Source organism: Octopus sinensis, linkage group LG19 (assembly GCF_006345805.1).
Source record: "Octopus sinensis linkage group LG19, ASM634580v1, whole genome shotgun sequence".
NCBI lineage: Eukaryota > Metazoa > Mollusca > Cephalopoda > Octopoda > Octopodidae > Octopus > Octopus sinensis.
This window is the reverse complement of record NC_043015.1, coordinates 38,640,740-38,662,349: the sequence shown is the minus strand read 5'-3', so window position 1 is coordinate 38,662,349 and position 21,610 is coordinate 38,640,740. Positions and strand designations below refer to the sequence as shown.

The window sequence follows — 21,610 nt, the reverse complement described above, 5'->3', positions numbered from 1 at the left end:
ATGGAGATGAACACCATTCCACCATGTGACTGGCTTGAAAAACTGGTAAGATATTAAGATATTTCTTCTGAACATGAAACCAATGGTAGCCTTTATATCTATCTATCTATCTATCTATGTGTGTATATATATATATATATATATATATAGGTACAACATCAGTTTTCTGGAACTTTTGGTTGCAAACCCTTTCTAGATTACTGATTTTTCTGAGCCAGGGCTCAGAATAATAGCAATATATTAAACAAATCTGAAAATGAAATACAGGTAACTGTACAGGTTAGTGTAAATTAGTGCAGACTAGAAGTTATGGACCATCAGTACTCAGAATGTCATGTTGTACCTCTGTGTGTGTGTAAATTCTTATACAAGAATGTCGTTGACAGTGACTTTGAAGTTGTGGCCAACAACATTCTTGTAAAAGAATAATAAATATGTATGTAGTATAGAGTAACCCATCAGATTAATATAAAATTGTTTTTATTGTAACAGAACGAAGCAGCAAACTGGCAGAACCATTAGCACACTGGGTGGAATACCTAGTGGTATTTTGTCTGCTGCTGTTGTTCTGAGTTCAAACTCTGCCGAGGTCAACTTTGCCTTTAATCCTTTCAGGGTTGATAAATTAAGTACCAGTGATACACTGGGGTCAATGTAAATGACCAGTCTCCTTCCCCAGAATTTCAGGCCTTGTGCCTTTAGTAGAAAGGATTATAACTAAATATAAAAACAAACATTATATATATGTATATGTGTGTGTGTTGTTATATATATATATATATATATATATATATTCTTTATTATATATATATAATAATTATATTATTATATATATAATAAAGAATAATAAAATATTATATTATATATATATACACACACACAATATATATATATATATATATATACATTTCCACACATTAAATGTGGAATTCTCACATGTCTGCATGTCTGCACAACCAGAAAAGATGTCTGCCTTGAGCATGTCACATCACTTATGCTAGCAATGTTTATTTTGTTTGTTTGTAGGAATATCTATGTCCACGGATGCATGCATGTGTGTGTGTGTGTCTATATGTGTCAATGTACATGTGTGTATCTTCTAAAGACCAATAAGTACAACTCATATTTAATAGTGATAATAATAATAATGATAAACAAGTATTAAAAAAAAAGCCAAAAAGCCACAAAGGAAAAATACTCTCAAACCCCCAAAACAATACAATAAGAGCCTGTGATATTCACAAATCATAAAAGTACAATTAGTTCTTTTTCGATCGTTTTTCCTTCTCTTTTTTCCTCAACTTTGATCTTTTTATGATTTCTTTGATCAAAAACAAAAAAAAAGAAAGAAAAGAATTTTTATTTATTTTCTTTACCAAATTCTATAACCATGCTGGAATTGAAACCATTGTTGATGAAATACCAAACTAAACAATGTTTCTTGTAATAAAAAGAAAAAGAAAAATATGAGACAAGAAAGGAAAAGAATAAAAAAAAAAATGATTATGGTGAAGTAAAGTCTCTGTATTACAAAGACATTGTGTTGGTGTTTCTTATTTCGGTCTTGGATTTTTGAAGTTTCAAAGATTAAGTTGGTACTTCTTCATTTGTCACATTAAAGGTTTCTGTCTCATAAATCACCATCATTTTAATGTCCATGGGTCAGATGGAATTCGTTGAGGTTGCTGTCTGTTTTGGCATGGTTTTTACAGCTGGATGTCCTTCTAAATGACAACCAAACTTTCATGGACTGTTGTCATAAAGTTTTGCAGCTTTAATAAAAGCATATCTCTCCACCCTTAGTATATGAGTACTATTTTTCCACCTTGTTTTGCACGTATGTGCTCACTTCTGTGTGTGTGTGTATATATATATATATATATATATACGAGCAAAACACGGCCAATGGACGGTGCTGAGTTGTCAAACATTTAAACCAAATTTTCTCAAAGCAACTTGTCTGACCGTCCCATAGGCCTCCCTTTGAGAAACACTGATTTAACCTAAATTTGAGACACTGCATTTTTCTCGCGTACACATAGTATCGATCGCAACAGCTGATGTACTTGCACATACAAATGCACGTTCCCATGGCTTTATCGATCGCATTTCTCACCTGGAAGCAATTTTTGCAATTTTTTCAAGACTTATACACGCCCTGATACCGTTGGTATCTACATATCAAATTTCAGCGCAATCGGATGGAGGATGCCCGAGATCCTAGAAGACATACACACAGACAGACAGAACGGATTTTATATATATATATATATACACACACACACAATATTTACCAAACAAAAAAAAAAAACTATTTCAAAGAAAATCTTTGAAGTACCCACTTCTCAAAGCACAAGAATTGATTTTCCAATTTTTATTAAATATTTAAAATAATATTTACATATATTGCAAAGGCAAGCAAATGCCCGTTTCCTCGTCTTTCTTTCTGTAAAAGCCCTCCACAAATCACACAAGATGTCACATATCATTGTCCCTGAATGTTCTTACTGAGGAATGAGGGATTGAACTGACAACAGCAAGGTTCATCATCTCGTTCTTTCATTTCCTTTCTCCACATCAGGATTTTATTAAACTCTTCGTCATATAAGGACCTTCCAGTTCGTATCCTATTTTCCGATAATAATTTCTTGTGCCAACACCTAAGAAAATAAAAACATCTGGGATTCAAAACAATATTCAGTCTATGCATGCAATTAAGGGAGCTGATGGTGTCAACTGACTAAAAGGGACAAAATACAGGAACCTGGCTGAATTGAGGCATTATTACTGGGTTTCTAAACGTGCATGTTGGTTACCTTTGACTCTACATCAGCACACATATGTGCTGGACTTGGCAAGATTTCTTTTTTTTAGGGTGCATACCAGTTGGCAATGCATACAAGCCTCATACTTCCAATGTTCCTCCAGCAACCGAAACCAATATGAAAAGAATTAAACAACAAATACATACCAGATATAACAGCCATTTTGGTGGAACCATGTTCTTCAAATGCGATCTTCTCAGCTTCTTCCATTAACAACATACCAAAACCCTACATCAGCCACAAAGGAATGAGAATATTTCAGAAATTAACATAATCATCATAATAACAATGTCTATAAATATAATTATCATAAACCCCTTTTGTTATATTTCTGTAAAACCATGCTACCTTTGTTTCAGTTAATTCTGACAATAATACACACACACAGTCTTTTCAGTTTCCATCTACCAAATCCACTCACAAGGCTTTGGTTGTCCTAGGGCTATAGTAGAAAATACTTGCCCAAGATGCCATACAACAGTGGCACTAAACAGAAGACTACATAGCTGGGAAGGGAACATCTTCACCACACACCTATGCCTGCATGTATATACACACACATATATATATATATATATATATATATATATATAGTATCATTTGACTGACCAGGCTATTGGATGTTGTTATACAACACTGGTCACAATGTGCTTTGCATCATTTTAGGTTTTGAATGATGCCACCCTGCCAACTAGACAAGTGGGCCAACACTCACTCTGACCACTGATCAGAAGGCTAGCCTGTCACAGGGTTAGCCATGTTTACAGCCGAGTAGCCTGGAGCAATATGAAGTGTTTTGCTTAAGAACACAACACACAGCCAGTCAGGAAATCAAAAGCACAACTATGAGTGCAGCACACTTAACCACTGGGCCACATGCATTCACACACAGTGTATGTGTGTGTGGTTGGACAGTGACCCAGCAAAGCCACAGCCAGATGGCTGAAACCACAAGAAGTGTAATATATATATATTTCTTTTATCTTTTACTTGTTTCAGTCATTAGACTGTGGTTATGCAAGGGCATCACATTGAATGTATAATATATATGTAAGTGGCACATAAAAAGCACCATAAAAAGCCAGTACTGCCTGACTGGCCCTCTACACTCTCAGAGTGGTTGGTATTAGGAAGGGCATCCAGCTGTAGAAACTCTGTCAGATCAGATTGGAGCATGGTGTAGCCTTCTGGCTTGCCAGCCCTCAGTCAAATCATCCAACCCATGCTAGCATGGAAAACGGACGTTAAACGATGATGATGATGATGATGATGATACCTGAGTAAGCACATAAATGTGAAACAAGACAGAGAAAAATAGTACTCAAATACCGAAGGTAGAGTCATATGCTTTATTATTAAAGTTGCAAAAACATCACAGAAACACTGCTACTCACAGTTTCATGTTCCCATTCATCAGACAGTTGTGATTCTAAATCACATATAAATGAATATATATATATATACATTATATATAGAAAGGGAGAGAGAAAGAGACACACACAAATAATTAGATAACTAGAAAGATAAAAATACCTGATGTTGAAATTTTGTTACTTCTCGAGCATGTACAGGGACGACACTTCCATAGACATGGAGTTCTCGCACAATTGAACAGCCACCCTTGAGTTCTGGACGGAAAGTCTCCTCGGAACATTTGCGCAGACGCAGCAAACCAACGAGGATGTCTTGTTCCGGGTCTTCATAGGAAAGGAACGTCTCCCAGCCTTTGCTTGCAACGTAATCTCGACGAATGAGTTCAACCTAAAATAACAAACACACAAAACTTCTTTTAAGCACAGGATGCAGCCTGGCCATGCTGTAGCACCACCTCAAAGGGTTTGGTCAAAGAAATCAACTCCAGTGTGTATTTACTTTATCGTTCATTTTAGCTGAACCACTAAGTCACAGACATTTAAACAAACCAACACAAGATGTCAAGAAGCAGGTGAACAAATACACACCCATAAATCATCATCATTATCATTTAACCTTCTTCTGCCAGTGCCACATAAATGGCCTGTCTAAAAGTATCCTTTAATCATCAGGCAATATGCTGTGCTTGAGAAGACCTGTTGAGTCAAGTGAAATCGTAGTTGTGGCCGATGCCAGTGCTGCCTGATGTGCACCTGTGCAGGTGGCATGTAAAAAGCACCATCCAAGCATGGTTGATGCCAGTACCGCCTGACTGGCCCCTGTGCTGGTGGCATGTAAAAAGCACCCACTACACTCTCAGAGTGATTGGCGTTAGGAAGGGCATCCAGGTGTAGAAACTTTGCCAGATTAGATTGGAGCCTGGTACAGCCTCCTGCTTTGCCAGTTTTCAGTCAAACCGTCCAACCCATGCCAGCAAGGAAAACAGACGTTTAAACGATGATGTTCCATCTTGGATGGGTTGGATTGCTTGACAGGGTCCAAGAGTCCAAGGAGTGCACTGTGCTCCAGTCTGCTTCGGTATGGTCCGTATGCCTGGGTACCCTTCTTAATGCCAACTATTTTACAGCATGTCATGGGTTTTTTTTTTCATAACACCAGCACTAGTAAGATCACTATGAAAGACTACAAACTCTGAAGAGGAAGGGGATTTATGTTAAATGATGAAGGATCAAAGGAGGGACAAGGTTTTTTGCTGTTGGGGAGGTCCACATGGCTACTAACGTTTTAGAAGCGAGGGGAGGGGGATTGGGAACGAGTAAAGAAGAAATAAAAATAGTGGTGAGGCAACTGTGTGGAATCTCAAGGTGAGAGGTGAGTAAATGGGAATGAGAGCAGAAGAACTGGGCAGGTGGGGCTTTCCTTTCAGTCTCTGTCAATCAAATCCACTCACAAGGTTTTGGTCAGCCAGCAGCTATAGTAGAAGACACTTGCCCAGGCTGCAACACAGTGGAACTGAACCCAGAACCATGTGGTTGGGAAACAAACTTCTTAACCACACAGCCTTGCCTCACACACACACACACAAACATATACATAGATATGTACACATACATACACACATATATATGTCTGTATCAGAGGGTGTGTAGTACAGGTGTGTGCTGCGCACCTATCGAAAATGGCAAATTCATTATAAATATTAACCTTACTTGTTAATTTAATCAGAAATCTTAATGGAAAACTTTTGTTATACTCCTGCTTGAAATTTGGTGGCACTGGGTGTGGCCGCGCACCCAATGCAACAACCATCATACACCACTGATCTGGGTGTGTGTGTATGCACATGATATACATAAAAGGTTTGCTTACCTCAAAAGGTCTGACTTTATGGTGAATCTCTTGAATTCCAACTTCCCTTGTCCTCACATCTCTGCACTGGGTGCCAAGATCTTTCATCCTGGCAAGAGCCAGCTCCCTCAAATTGCCATGTTCAACACCGGAAGTCACCAGGGGCATTGGAATATCCCTACAAAGAATTACGAAATAAATATATTAGAGAAACAATACTTGTACCTTTTAAGGTGGCAAGCTGGCAGAAACGTTAGCACACAGGGCGAAATGCTTAGCGGTATTTCGTGTCTTTATGTTCTGAGTTAAAATTCTGCCGAGGTCAACTTTGCCTTTCATCCTTTTGGGGTCGATAAATTAAGTACCAGTAATGCAGTGGGGTTGATATAATCGACTTAATCCTTTTGTCTGTCCTTGTTCGTTTCCTCTGTGTTTAGCCCCTTGTGGGTAGTAAAGAAATAAGTATTTCGTCTGCTGCTACGTTCTGAGTTCAAATTCCGCCGAGGTCGACCTTGCCTTTCACCCTTTCAGGGTCGATAAATTAAGTACTAGTTGCATACTGAGGTCGATCTAATCGACTGGCCCTTCCCTCTCCCAAAATTTCGGGCCTTGTGCCTAGGATGGCAAAGAATATTTACACCTTTTGATTTTACTGAAACCCCAAAGGGATGAAAGGCAAAGTCGACCTTGGCAGAATTTAAACTCAAAACATAAGACAGTCAAAATTCTGCTAAACATTTTGCCTGGTGCGCTAACGATTCTGCTAATTAACTGCCTTAGACACAGTCGAAATATTAATGTAACAATATGCATTATTGGAAAGGATTAAATAAACAGCATTTTTGGCAGCATGGGTGGTGATAGCAGTAGTAGTAGACAGAATAGTAGTATTGGTGGTGGTGGTGGTAGTAGTAGCAGCAGCAATTTACCTTTGAACTCTGTACACTCTTGTCCAAGGTGGGATAAGTGCCAGGATGCGGGCCACTAAATCCACCAAAGTGCTGGGAGGATAACTCTTATATCTTCCGGTCTTCCAAAGTTCATACAATCCTGTCACAAAGAACAAAAAAAGAAAAAAATAAACCTTAGAATTTAAACCAAAATTTTTATTTTAGACACATAAAAAAAAAAACAACTTGCTATTTAACCCCAGGTCAGCTCTGATCAAATAGCCCCGTGGCAAAAGGGTTTCCAGATGTGACCATCCAGTACTATTTTGCAGATACACTATCACTAAGGGTGAGAACACATGGCCTAGAGATTAGGCCATGCTACTGAGTCATAAAAGGCTTTGTAAAATGGAGTTGGTTAAAAGCAAACACACGGGGACAGATACAGACTTATACATGGAGTAATATGTTAGCATGAAACAAGTAATTTGTGATTTGAAAGGATAGAGGAATAAAATAAATAAAAGTTGTCGTGCTTTGTTCTTTAATATAGTAATCAGGTGTACAACATACCTGTTCCTCTTATGACAAGTGTAGGATATAACTTTAATCCATCAGGTCGGAAAGCCGGATTCTCAAAGAATTCCTGTGGAAAAAAATGAGAAAAAAAATTGAACAGTATAAACTTGAAAACAAATGGGACAGACATGGTTAGAATGTTTTTCATCAAGGGTCTGCTTAATCAGGACTGACCTGGAGCTAAACAGCATAAACATATATATATAGGTGCAGGAGTGGCTGTGTGGTAAGTAGCTTGCTTACCAACCACATGCTTCCGGGTTCAGTCCAACTGCGTGGCACCTTGGGCAAGTGTCTTCTGCTATAGCCCCGGGCCGACCAAAGCCTTGTGAGTGGATTTGGTAGACGGAAACTGAAAGAAGCCCGTCGTATATATGTATATATGTATGTATGTTTCTGTGTCTGTGTTTGTCCCCACAACATCACTTGTCAACCGATGGTGGTGTGTTTATGTACCCGTAACTTAGCAGTTCGGCAAAATAGACCGATAGAACAAGTACTAGGCTTACAAAGAATAAGTCCTGGGGTTGATTTGCTTGACTAAAGGCAGTGCTCTAGCATGGCCGCAGTCAAATGACTGAAAAAAGTAAATGAGTATATATATATATCATCTTTGATATTCTATTCCATTTCCATAAGGAGAAGTCCATAATATAAGCAACATTGTAACTTGAACGTACCTCCACATCTTCACAATCCCCCCCTCTTTCTCTCCCTTACTGAGGTAGCCATGTATCACCTTTACTGAAAGATGCTTATTTCTTGTCCCCCGCCTCTACCCAAACTCTAACTTCTCATTACCTGGCTCAAAGCCACCTCCCTCGATACCTCTCCCTGCTTCAGTGTTTCGTCTCAGAGGCTGTTTAGTGTCCTCACTGCTATTGGTTCCATGTAAAAAGCACCCAGTACACTCTGTAAACTGGTTGGTGTTAAGAAGGGCATCCAGCCGTAGAAACCATGCCAAAACACAAAGCAGAGCTTGGTGCAGCCTTCTCACTTGCTGGCTCCTGTCAAACCATCCAACTCATGCCAGCATGGAAAAAAAAAAACGATGTTAAATTATGATGATGATGATGATGATTGTGTACTTAAAAACTGACCAATCAGCTTTCAGCATTGGTCCCTCTCCCTGGCAATAATATTATATCTGGGTGCATCAGTGCTTCTCAGACTTTTAAAGTTTCTTATTCCCTTTCATCAAATGGCATTTTACAAACCACCCCTACCCATGCTTTACAAAAAGATAATAAATCCCCAAATAGCAACAGATTATTTTAATAAATCAGAAGCTAATTTTGTGCAATTATTTATTGTCCTGGAGTTCTTACACAATTTCAACCAGCATGGACATCATTTTAGACATTTGCATGGTTTAACATTAGCTCCCATGTTAAACCTTTATGAGAATTTCTCCAAGTTGAGCTACTTTGAGACAATTGGTTAGATTATCACAGGAAAGAAGGGTAAAAAAATGGGTGAAATACATTGTTTTGAGGTTACTTACAACAAACTGTTGGATGTCTCTTTCTAGGCCAACATTTGGTAGATCTGGCATCATGTGAGACACAACCTTGAAACCAGCATCTTTAGACATTTGGAATGATTCACAAACAGCTTTTACTGTGTGACCCCTAAAAGAAAGAAATTTAAAAACAAAAAAGAATTATGTTAAGAGAGATGGTAACGTAAATATTTAAGCATGCACATACAAGAATATATATATATATATATTATATATTCCACCAGAACACCTGACGAAGGTTGGAGGGTACATCAGCCGAAACGTTATGATAACAACAATCAAAATGAGGACACCTATCTGTCTATTGTAAATAATGTACATAATTCCTCATTTCAAAAATATGGAATATATATATATATATATATATAAAAATATAAAGAAAACAGAAAATGGAGAAATATCGATGAACAACAACTGACATCAATTATTATTTATTAATTCAATACAAACAGACAGCATCGCATCTAACAGCTGTTTCTGCATCCAGTTGCTGTATGGTATTGCCATTGATATGCTAAACATTTTTATCATAATTGATAAATCGAAATCAGAATCGAAATTGAACCAATCCTATGACTGGCACCCGGCAGATCCCAGGACCCCTGGACTGGTGGTACGTAAAAAGCACTATCCGAATCGTGGCTGATGCCAGCACCGCCTCGACTGGCTTCTGTGCCGGTGGCACGTAAAAAGCACCATCCGAATCGTGGCCGATGCCTGTGCCGCCTCGGCTGGCTTCCGTGCCGGTGGCACGTAAAAAGCACCATCCGAATCGTGGCCGATGCCTGTGCCGCCTCGACTGGCTTCCGTGCCGGTGGCACGTAAAAAGCACCATCCGAATCGTGGCCGATGCCTGTGCCGCCTCGACTGGCTTCCGTGCCGGTGGCACATAAAATGCACCAATCTGACCGTGGCCGTTGCCAGCCTCACCTGGCACCTGTGCGGGTGGCACGTAAAAAGCACCCACTACACTCATGGAGTGGTTGGCGTTAGGAAGGGCATCCAGCTGTAGAAACATTGCCAGATAAGACTGGAGCCTGGTGCAGCCTTCTGGCTTCCCAGATCCCCGGTCGAACCGTCCAACCCATGCTAGCATGGAGAACGGACGTTAAACGATGATGATGATGATGATGATAATAAAACTGATCTGAAACATGGAGCTTCATCAGAATGAAGAATAAATAAAGAAGAAGAGCATGGAGAAGGAAAAGTCGATTTGAACTGAATTAATAAATAATAATTGATGATGTTCATCAATATTTCTCCATTTTCTGTCTTCTTTAAATTTTGATTCTTGATAAACTCACGTTCAACCTTGTCTTTACCTATAATTTATGAGCATGATAGGCTTGCATATATATGCCCATGGTTAAACATTGGTAACATACTGGTAGTGTAATGGATACTTCTATCCCTTAGATGGTTATTTTAACCTCTAACTCAGCTAACCTATACATATATATATATATGTATATAAGGACATTTTACCTGTTGGTATCCCTGGCAACATCTTCATAGACACTCTGTACACCAATTTCAAGACGAGTGCAGCCATAAGCCAACATATCACTGGAAGGAAACAAATGGGAAAATGGGTTAAAACTGAGTGTTTCTGTGTGTGTGTGTGTGTGTGTGTGTGGGTGTGTGTGTGTGGTGTGTGTGTGTGTGTGCGTATGTACATACATACATATATAATGTGATTATCTAATCAACCAGGCTATTCGATGATGTTATACATCGCTGGTCACAATGCACTTTACATCATTTTAGCTTTTGAAAGATGCTGCTCTGCTGGTTAGGCAAGCAGGCCAACATTGCCCCTGACTGGAAGGCTCTTCCATCACAGGGTGACCCACTTACAGCTGAGTAGACTGGGGCAACATAAAATGAAGGTTTTTCGCTCAAGAACACAAAGCACAGCTGGTCTAGAAATCAAAACCACAATCTCACAATTGTTAGTGCAATACACCATATCTACTAGGCCACACCCCTTCACATACAATAATGATAATAACCACAACAACAACAATAATAATAATAATAATCCTTTCTACTGGAGGCACAAGGCCTCATATTTGTGGCAACCTCAACAGAATTAGAACTGAGAATGTAGAGATGGACGAAATTCCACTAAGCATTTTTGCCTGGTATGCTAAGAATTCTGCCAGCTTGCTGCCTTTATAATAATAATAATAATAATAATAATAATAATAATAATAATAATAATAATAGTAATAATAATAAATTGCTTTTAACTTTAGGCAGGACATCTTCTCTTGTAAATCGATCAGATTTTGTGAACATACCTCAGATGTTTTCTGAGACAATAATCAGGTCTGGTTTCTATGGTAATTCCAATGCATTTAGTCCGGCTCTTCTCTGAATATCTGAAATAAGAACCAAAGATTCAGCTGTAATCTATAACGTACCCTTAATGATAATAACCAAAGAGACAGTGACAATCTGTAATATACCCTTAATGATGAGAACTAAAGAAACAACGACAAAATTATCACAGCTGGGAGACATTTGAACAAGGGTCTGCTACATCAGGCTTGACCTAGGGTTCAACAACAACAACAATAATTAAGGTAAAGTAATATGACTCACTTAACGGCCTCAGTTACTGAATTACTGGTGTGGCCAGAGAGAGCATCATGCAGGTTGCGAATAAAGAAGTCTCTGTATTCCTCTGACAGACACATGAAAGTTCCTCCCATCACGATGAACTCCACCTTATCAACACTGTGACCAAGTTGCTTCAGCTGTGAAGGAGGACACACAAAAAAAATAATATTTCAAGCAACAACAACAATAAATAAAATGAAATTATCAATTTTAATATATAAAAAAGGTGCAGGAATGGTCATGCGGTTAAAAAGTTCACTTTCCAACCATGTAGTTTTGGGTTCAATTCCACTGCATGACACCTTGGGCAAGTGTCATATCTTCTACTGTAGCCTCAACAAGTCAACTAATGCCATCTAAGTGAATCCAGTAGATGAAAACTAAAAGAAGCCCACCGTATATGTATATATATAATAAATAAGAAAATGGAGAAACAATTTTAGTTTGTTCATCAACTTTCGGATATTAGAATGTTGAATTATTTATTCATTTAACAAAAGGAGAACCTTAATAGCATACAAACATAGATACATTATAATTCAATACATATAAGATAAGAATACAATTATAAAAATCATAATAAATTATTGAAATCATTAAAATCACTCCTTACAGCTGTTTCAGCCTATATTTAAAAGCAGATATTCTTATTTTTATTGCCTATAGTTGTCAATTTATTGAGGTTGTAGGCATTTAAAAATAGAGTACTTATATATATATATATATATATATATATAAAACCATAGGCCATATATATACACACACACACATATATACAAATGACAGGCTTCCAGGTTTCTTTTAGTTTCCATCTACCCTAAACACTCACAAAGCTTTGGTCAACCAAGGGCTACAGTAAAAGTTCCTTGTCAGAGGTGCCATGTGGTAGGACTGAACCCAAGACCATATGACTGGGAGTCAAGCTTAAAAACCCACACATCCTGGGACGTATGTACGTGCATATTACGTGAGCACACATATGTGCATATATGTGCATATTACGTGAGCACACACGTGTCCATGCGAATGTTTACACTCTTCACACTCTGCATGAAAAAGCATCAAATTTCAAGCAACGCTATTGTTACCATTTCTCTTTTCAACAAACTGTCTGCTGGATTTGTGCTCTCAAAAATGTGTTGAATAAAAGATCCCTTACATGAAAAGCAGGTAAGGGTTTAGTGACAAGAAGGGTTTGTGGCTGTAAAACAATACTTCAAAAATATATATTCACCTAACACATGCTGGTATAGAAAAAAACGGATATAAATGCAACTGACAGGGTGTTTGTATGTCTGTTCGAAGTTGAGGGGCCACAGCTTTGCACTTAAGGTGGCAAGCTGGCAGACACGTTAGCACGCCGAGCGAAATACTGAGCAGTATTTCATCTGCCGCTACATTCTGAGTTCAAATTCTGCCAAGGTCGACTTTGCCTTTCATCCTTTCAGGTTCGATTAAATAAGTACCAAGTTACGCACTGGGGTCGATATAATCGACTTAATCCGTCTGTCTGTCCTTGTTTGTCCCCTCTATGTTTAGCCCCTTGTGGGTAGTAAAGAAATAGGTATTTCGTCTGTCTTTACGCTCTGAGTTCAAATTCCACCAAGGTTGACTTTGCCTTTCATCCTTTCGGGGTCAATAAATTAAGTACCAGTTGCATACTAGGTCGATCTAATCGACTGGCTCCCTCCCCCAAAGTTTCGGCCCTTGTGCCTAGAGTAGAAAAGTTTTGCACCAAAGTAGCTAAAGGCTTGCACAGGAACACATCTTTATAAGGTCAGCAGCAGCAGCAGTATGAGACTACTGGCACCGATGAATTGCAAAAGAGAAAGGTAATGACATAGGTTACTTTACCTGTTCAACTCTATGCCTGGTCTGTAAATAAGGGTTGTACCGGGCTCGAATTGCTCTCATTGAGGTAGGCTGGAAATAGAGAAAGCATCATCATCATCAAACAAAATATTATCATCACCATCATCGTAACAATTGTTCTAATTTTCCCTTTTTAAATGTGAATATTTGCTGGGTACTTCTGGCAAAAAAACACCTGATAAAGATTAATTATGTACCCTGTTAAATTATGTATGTGTTTCATTATCCTCCTCCACCTCTCCCTCCAACCCACCATTATCATTTTGGTGCTTGCTTTCTCTGCTTGAATGCATCAGACAGAATTCATTAAGGTAGATTTTCTACAGCTGGATGCCTTTTCTGTTGCCAACCCTTACCTTTTTCCAAACAAGATAACATTTCTCCATGATCAGGTCATGGAAACTAGAAATGAACATTTTAATAATGGTGATGTTTATTTGCAACCATCATATGAAGACTATATACATCATCAGCATCATCATCCTTTAACATCTGCTTTCCATGCTGGCATGGGTTGGACGATTTGACTGAAGACTGGTGAACCAGATGGCTGCACCAGGCTCCAATCTGGTCTGGCAGAGTTTCTACAGCTGGATGCCCTTCCTAATGCCAACCACTCCGAGAGTGTAGTGGGTGCTTTTTATGTACCACCGGCACAAGGGCCAGTCAGCCGGTACTGGCAACGGCCATGCTCAAATGGTGTTTTTTACGTGCCACCTGCACAGGAGTCAGTCCAGCGGCACTGGCAACGACCTCGCTCGAATGTTTTGTTCACGTGCCACTGGCACAAGTGCCAAATATATTTAGAACACTTCTGAAGGAGAGAAATGCAGTGGAAAAGAAGATTGCAAACTTACCTCGTAACCTGTGTATGACTGTGTGGAATATTCAAAGTCTGAATCAGGTCCTCCTGGACAGTAACTTGGAATGAAAGGAAAATGGACCATATAAGACAATAAGTACAGCTGCAGGGTTAAAGAGATGGGGTCTCTATGCAATTGCTCAATCTGCTAAAAGTAGCAGCTAAATCTCCTACAAATGACTCCTTATCATCTTAAAACTTGAAGGACACAATGAATAATTTAGTTTTAGATACACTACGAACATGAAAAAAAAAAAAACAGATGGCTTAGGTATGGTTGGAAGTCTGCTCAGGGACTAAAACAACAATAACAAATACCAGCAGCAATTTCGGTGTGTGTGTGTGTGTGGGGGGGGGGTTACGTTGATTACATGGACCCCAATATTCAACTGGTACTTAATTTATCAACTTTGAAAGGCTGAAAGGTAAAGTCGACCCTGGCGGAATTTGAACTCAGAACATAAAGATGGACGAAATGCCACTAAGCATTGTGCTTGGCATGATAATGATTCTACCAGCTTGCCCTCCATAGTCTTGTACCAATATCAGAAAGAATTATTAGACATCAAAATTATTTCTTATTTCAAGGCAGCAAACTGAACAAAGCTGCTGAGGAATTTCATCAATCCTTACGTTCTGAGTTCAAATTCTGCTGAAACTGACAAAATAAGTACCCCTGGGCTCAATGTAATCAATGAGCCCCCTCCACCACCAAATTTCAGGCCTTGGGTCAACAGCAGAAAGAATTATTTCTTCTTTCAATTCTTACACTCTATCTTTTACATAAAATTAACATTGTATGTCCAGTGGACACCGTACTCAATTCTTTCATTATAACCATGTCCCCACTCATCCTCTACACATCCACCACTCATGTATACTTCACTCCACTCATCCTCCACATCCACCACTTATGCATGTTCAACAACAGAGTAGTATCACACAGCTGATATGGTGGAGATGTTTAGTGCCATGTCCCTACATTTTTGCTTTGAACCAGCTCTAAATTCTAAATCCAAACTGGCCGTAGCCATTAATTAATACAATGAAAATATACAACAAAACAAGAATGAAACAAAAATGAAAGTAAAAAAAATTTTTAAATAATCAATGCAATTCTGGTAACTCACACACATATATTTCCTGTCATGGCAATATGAGGACATCTGTGTGGCTTACACATCACAGCAACAACAGCTATCTGTAAGAGAAGGGAAAGAGAGAAAGAGAGACGAGAGATGAAATTCGAGAGAGAGAAATGTTGCAAAACAGACAGACATAAATGAGAGAGTAAGAAATAGAAAGACAGTCGTCGTCATCATCATCGTTTAACGTCCGTTCTCCATGCTAGCATGGGTTGGACAGTTCGACCGGGTTCTGGGAAGCCATGGAGGCTGCACCAGGCTCCAGTCTGATCTGGCAGTGTTTCTACAGCTGGATGCCCTTCCTAACGCCAACCACTCTGTGAGTGTAGTGGGTGCTTTTTACGTGCCACCAGCACAGGTGCCAGGGGAGGCTGGTAGTGGCCATGATCGGTTGGTGCTTTTTACGTGCCACCGGCACAGAGGCCAGGTGAGGCTGGCAGCGGCTACGATCGGTTGGTGCTTTTTATATGCCACCGGCACAGGTATCACAACTACAATTTCCATTTGATATTTATTTTGATGTTAATGTACTGTGTTTCACAAACAATCAATAGCATTTGGGGGTTCAATTTTTCGAACTAAGAATGACAAGGGTCCTACCTAAATAGCATAAGGCATTTTGCACGACACTCCAACAATTCTCTGATGAGCCATTAATAGGTACAAGTCCTGAAATTTAGGGAGAAGGTGTTCGTTGATTACATCAACTCCACTATATGACCCCAGGAAGATAAAAGGGAAAACTGGCATCAGTGAGATTTGAACTCAGATTCTAAAGAGCTGTAGCTAAGTACTGCAGGGCATTTATTTTGTCCAACCCTCTAACAATACTGTCAATCCAGCTTCCAATAATAATATACTTATGTGTCCCAAAAGAGGGACAGTCCCCTAGGGCCAATCAGAGAACCCCAACACATAATAAAACCTGAAACAATCATAAGAAAATGAGTGCTTTGAAAATATTTAATGAAATAAAAGGAAACTTACACCGCTGGCAGTCCGGACGGGTTTCGCTTTTAATTTTGGAAGTAATTCCTACAAAAAGAGAAAATATTTCATAAAATGAACTTCAAAAAAATAATTTCTGCTTATTAATAAAAAAACTGTTCACAATATGTATGCATGCATGTTTGTGTGTGTGTGTGTGTGTGTGTATATATATATTTATATATGTGGAGGCGTGTGGCTTAGTGGTGTGGGCGTTGTACTTATGATCGTAAGATTGTGGTTTCGATTCCTGGGCCGGGCGACGCGTTGTGTTCTTGAGCAAAACACTTCATTTCACGTTGCTCCAGTCCACTCAGCTGGCAAAAATGAGATGCAAAAATGAGTAACGTCCAGCTGGGGAATACATATGCCATTGAAACCAGGAAACCGGGCCCATGAGCCTGGCTAGGCTTTAAAAGGGCGCATTTATTTATTTATCATATTTATATATAATCAGAAAATGGAGAAAACAAACAAATCAATTGAACCACATTTATAGCTTATCATTTAACACAGAACATGGCATGACATTTATGTGACATAAATTTTATGGCTGTAAATGTTATGCCATGTTCTGTATGAAATGATAAGCTATAAATGTGGTTCAATTGATTTGTTTGTTGATCTGAGGTTTCCTTTATTTCCTGATTATTTGTATTTGATTTCTGATAAACTCTTGTTTATTCTGCTGTTACCTGTACTCTATGTGCATAGTGTGCCAGCATACCCATGCCCTGAGATAACACGGGTAACTGATACCAATAGTACATATGGATATTTTATCCCCGCTAACTTTGCTTACATACATATATATATGTGTGTATGTATGTATGTACATATATATATATAAGTAATTGGTTACCTTCTTGTACTGAGGTGGTACTGCAGCAATGATGTCTACCAGCCTCGGTTGACTTGCCAGGCCATATTTGCTGGACGATTTGCATTTCACTCTGTAATAGAGAATGTAAGACAACACAATACATAAGTCAAAAATTATTTTCATTATTGAGTGAGGGAGCAATGTAAGCTATCAGAGTGACACTGGGGTATAAAGATATGAAACCCAATACATGTCCATCATGACTAGGGTACGCCAGGCACATGCATCACAACCATATGTGCAGCAAGACATCTTGGCCTCATATCAAGATAAATAGAACATGACCTTGCAGGTAGGGACCCAGTTAGAATTTTATTCAGGCTGAGTAGCCTATCCTGCTCAAAAGGTCCAAGATTAAGGTTTGTTTAAGGATGAAGGACAAAATACTTGTTTCCAGAGGTGAATTAGTCAAACCCCAAAGAATTCCTCTCAAAACATGGCTATGATGCTTCCTCACAACTACTGCTTAGAGATTCACACATCAATAGCCACCAAGGGATATGGTCAAACAACTGACAAGCAAATCTGTGGCATTGAGCAGAATATTTGCTGTAGCTCATCTTTTACACCAAGACTTATTATAACTATTAATGTGGCAAGCTGGCAGAATCATTAGCATGCCAGGCAATATGCTTAGCAGCATTTTGTCTGTCTATACGTTCTGAGTTCAAATTCCACAAAGGTCGACTTTGCCTTTCATCCTTTCTGTGATAATAAATTAAGTGCCAGTGAAACACTGGGGTCGATGTAATTGACCGATCCTTTCTCCCAAAAAATGGTGCCCTTGTGGCAAATTTTGAAGCTATTATTATTATTATTATTATTATTCGGATGGCAAGGTGGTAGAACCATTAGGACACCAGACAAAATGCTTAGCGGCATTTCATCTGTTCTGAATTAAAATTCTGCCAAGGTCTACAAACAGTCAGAGAATCATCATCATCGTTTAATGTCTGCATTCCATGCTAGCATGGGTTGGACGATTTAACTGAGGACTGGCAAACCAGATGGCTGCACCAGACACTAATCTGATCTAGCAGAGTTTCTACAGCTGGATGCCCTTCCTAATGCCAACCACTCTGAGAGTGTAGTGGGTGCTTTTACATGCCACCGGCACGAGGGCCAGTCAGGCAGTACTGGCAATGGCCATGCTCAAATGGTGTTTTTTCTGTGCCACCTGCACAGGAGCCAGTCCAGTGGCACTGGTAACGACCTCGCTCGAATGTTTTTTCATGTGCCAGTAAGGCAATGCTGGTAATGATCACGCTCGAATGGTGCTTTTTACGTGCCACCGGCACGGAAGCCAGTCAGCTGCTCTGACAAGAAAGAATTTGAATACACAGCAGAACTCTGAATCAAAAAATGGTGAAATGGTAAGGTGATGCCCCCCCCCACCCAAGACAGCAAAAGGAACAAATAAGAATCTCAAAATACTCACGTATTTAGATTAACATCCTTTTTCTGGACATGAGCTTGGATTAACTGATTGACGATGTCCCCAATGGCCAAAACCATCAACTCTTCTCGAGATCCTGCAACTAAAGAATTAGTCATTTATTTCAGATATACTAGTATACAGTTCTCGGGGAGATTCAGTGGGACTACGTTAAGGGTACACATGTCTGTGGAGTACTCAGCCACTTGCAAGGTAATAAATGAGCTGCGACGTCACTGGTGCCAAGCTGTATCAGCCCCTTTGCCTTTCCCTTGCATAACATCAGTAGCGTGGAGAGGAGAGGCTGGTATGCATGGGCGACTGCTGGTCTTCCATAAACAACCTTGCCCAGACCTGTGCTTCGGAAGGTAACTTTCTAGGTGCAATCCCATGGTCATACATGACCGAAAGGGGTCACAACACACAACAGCAACTAGTATACAATATCTACAGTGTATATTTACAACATATTACACTATATAACACATATACTAACATTATTGAGAATATATATTTACATTATTAGAGACGGTGTGATCCAGAACAACATTATATAATGTGTCCATTTTTTTGATACAGTAGAGGTATGATTTGAGAGAGATTTGGTTGCTATATTTAGGTCAACAGGTCAATTAACTGCATAGAGATTCTCTAGTTTACTTGATTCGCAGTGTAAGTATTTACTTCTACCCATGGTTTTATGATCCACAGAAGTACTAGCAAGGCACCTCTTTTACTCTTTTACTTCTTTCAGTCATTTGACTGCAGCCATGCTGGAGCACCACCTTTAGTCGAGCAAATCGACCCCAGGACTTATTCTTTGTAAGCCTAATACTTACACTATCGGTCTCTTTTGCCGAACCGCTAGGTTACAAGGACGTAAACACACCAGCATCGGTTGTCAAGCGATGTTGGGGGGACAAACACAAACACATATATACGACGGGCTTCTTTCAGTTTCCGTCTACCAAATCCACTCACAAGGTTTTGGCCGGCCCGAGGCTATAGTACAAGACACTTGCCCAAGGTGCCAAGCAGTGGGACTGAACCCAGAACCATATGGTTGGTAAGCAAGCTGCTTACCACACAGCCACTCCTGTACCTGTTGATTATAGCAGCGAACTTAATGATTGCCGCAATGAGCAATGATTGTTAATGATACCTATATGTTGGTATCATTGAGTTGAATATCAGTGTGAGAGAGAGAGAGAGAGAGAGAGAGCATCTACGCGTGTTCAGTTGCTCTTCAGCTGGAAATGGACATGAAATAAACAAAATTTTAGAAAGACCATTGTTTATCATTTAATCATTTCCATAAAACAAAACAAATACAAACAGATATATGTGTGCCCATCCAATAGTTTAAAGGGAGACTACGTTACACAATATTTTTTGTAGAGATATATTTTGTAATGTGTCCATTAAAAAGAAGAAAAAAAAGGGTCTGCTATATTTTTGAATAACAAGTGACTACGTAAACGATTCCTTCATTGGGTCGAAGCTTTAACCCCAACGTGAAATCCCGACCACTTCTGTGGAATCGCATCGCAAGGGACAAACAAATCGGTTTATTGAAGAATTTTGTAAAGAAATGGAATGAAATTCTAAGTAAGGTAAGAGACACGTGTTGTCGTTGTTTAGTTCTAGGTCAGTCCCGATTTTTAAATAGATATGATCAAAGACGTTCCTGACGTGACTCACACTTCGTCATTTTGTACAGCTTGGACTTCATTTAAAGATAGAAGAATAAAAGTTAGTAAGGTGTGGTTTTAGGGAAATGAGACTGCTATATCTAACAGGTCAAGCTAAGGGAAGGGTGATACAGGTATAGTGTTGTTTCGTTCGTTCAGAACTAATACATAAGGGGTGATTTGTAAACATGTGGGGCCAACGTGGGTTTCAGACCTTATTGTGACATCATTAACGACGGATACAATTAAATGCTGATGCAATCAGCAGTGGATATTGGCAATGGAGTAACAGGTGACATAAACGACACAGAATAATCCGAGTGAATAAAATCAGGTTACCTTTCACACGCTTCTGTCCCATATTCGCATCTGACAGATCGAAGAGACGGGTCGGAGTCGAACGACGAACACTGGACTTCACTTAAACTCCACACAAAAAACGTCTAGCTTTAGTTTCGAATAAAGAAATTTAAAAAAATAGGAAGAAAAAAATTAAAAATAACTAAGATATATTTGAATAAATTAAATAATAAGATTATTGTCAGAAAGTAAAACAGTTAATTTATTGTAGTCTACATATTTATTGTCATATCTTTACGTGTTATTGTGTTGTTGCAATTTCACTGACAACTGTTCGAACGTTCATAAGAGAAGAGATTGCTTTAAAGTATGGATGGCCAACTGATATCAGAATCAATAGTGGAATTACTGGAATCTTATTTCGGAGGTGTACTTGCGTGGCGAGTGCTTTAATCCGGGACTGTGTGTTGAAACTAAAACAATTACAACGTGGGAGACACATATTAATCATTCGGAAACACACAAAGACAGTTAACTTCTTTTTTTTTTTGTTATATGGTGTCAAAATTTTCGTCGCGCGATCTGCGACCTGGTCACTGACAAAAATTATCTTGTAGTACAGAATTATATATTAGTCCAACAATTCTTGAACTGACATATACTAGTCCTTCTCATTCCATGTGATATGCAGGCCAAAAATTTAAAAAAGAACTTTAATTTAGACATAATGAAAAACAGGTTAAGGAAATCAAGTGGTGTTACCTGATGG

At 39.0% G+C, this 21,610-nt stretch overlaps 1 protein-coding gene across 1 annotated transcript; it reads right to left on the bottom strand.

Moving 5' to 3' along the window:
* Positions 1–2,362: 2,362 nt before the first annotated feature.
* Positions 2,363–20,988, bottom strand: LOC115222115 (elongator complex protein 3). Its single transcript, XM_029792243.2, has 17 exons — positions 20,881–20,988; positions 18,854–18,953; positions 17,395–17,485; positions 16,533–16,580; positions 15,531–15,601; positions 14,396–14,459; positions 13,521–13,589; positions 11,649–11,803; positions 11,345–11,425; positions 10,527–10,607; positions 9,021–9,147; positions 7,511–7,583; positions 6,977–7,097; positions 6,069–6,225; positions 4,359–4,586; positions 2,972–3,053; positions 2,363–2,660 (listed from the first exon to the last, which is right to left on the bottom strand). The coding sequence occupies exons 1-17, from the start codon at positions 20,900–20,902 to the stop codon at positions 2,578–2,580; spliced, it is 1,653 nt and encodes a 550-aa protein (XP_029648103.1). The 5' UTR covers positions 20,903–20,988; the 3' UTR covers positions 2,363–2,577.
* Between the last annotated feature and the right edge of the window lie 622 nt (positions 20,989–21,610).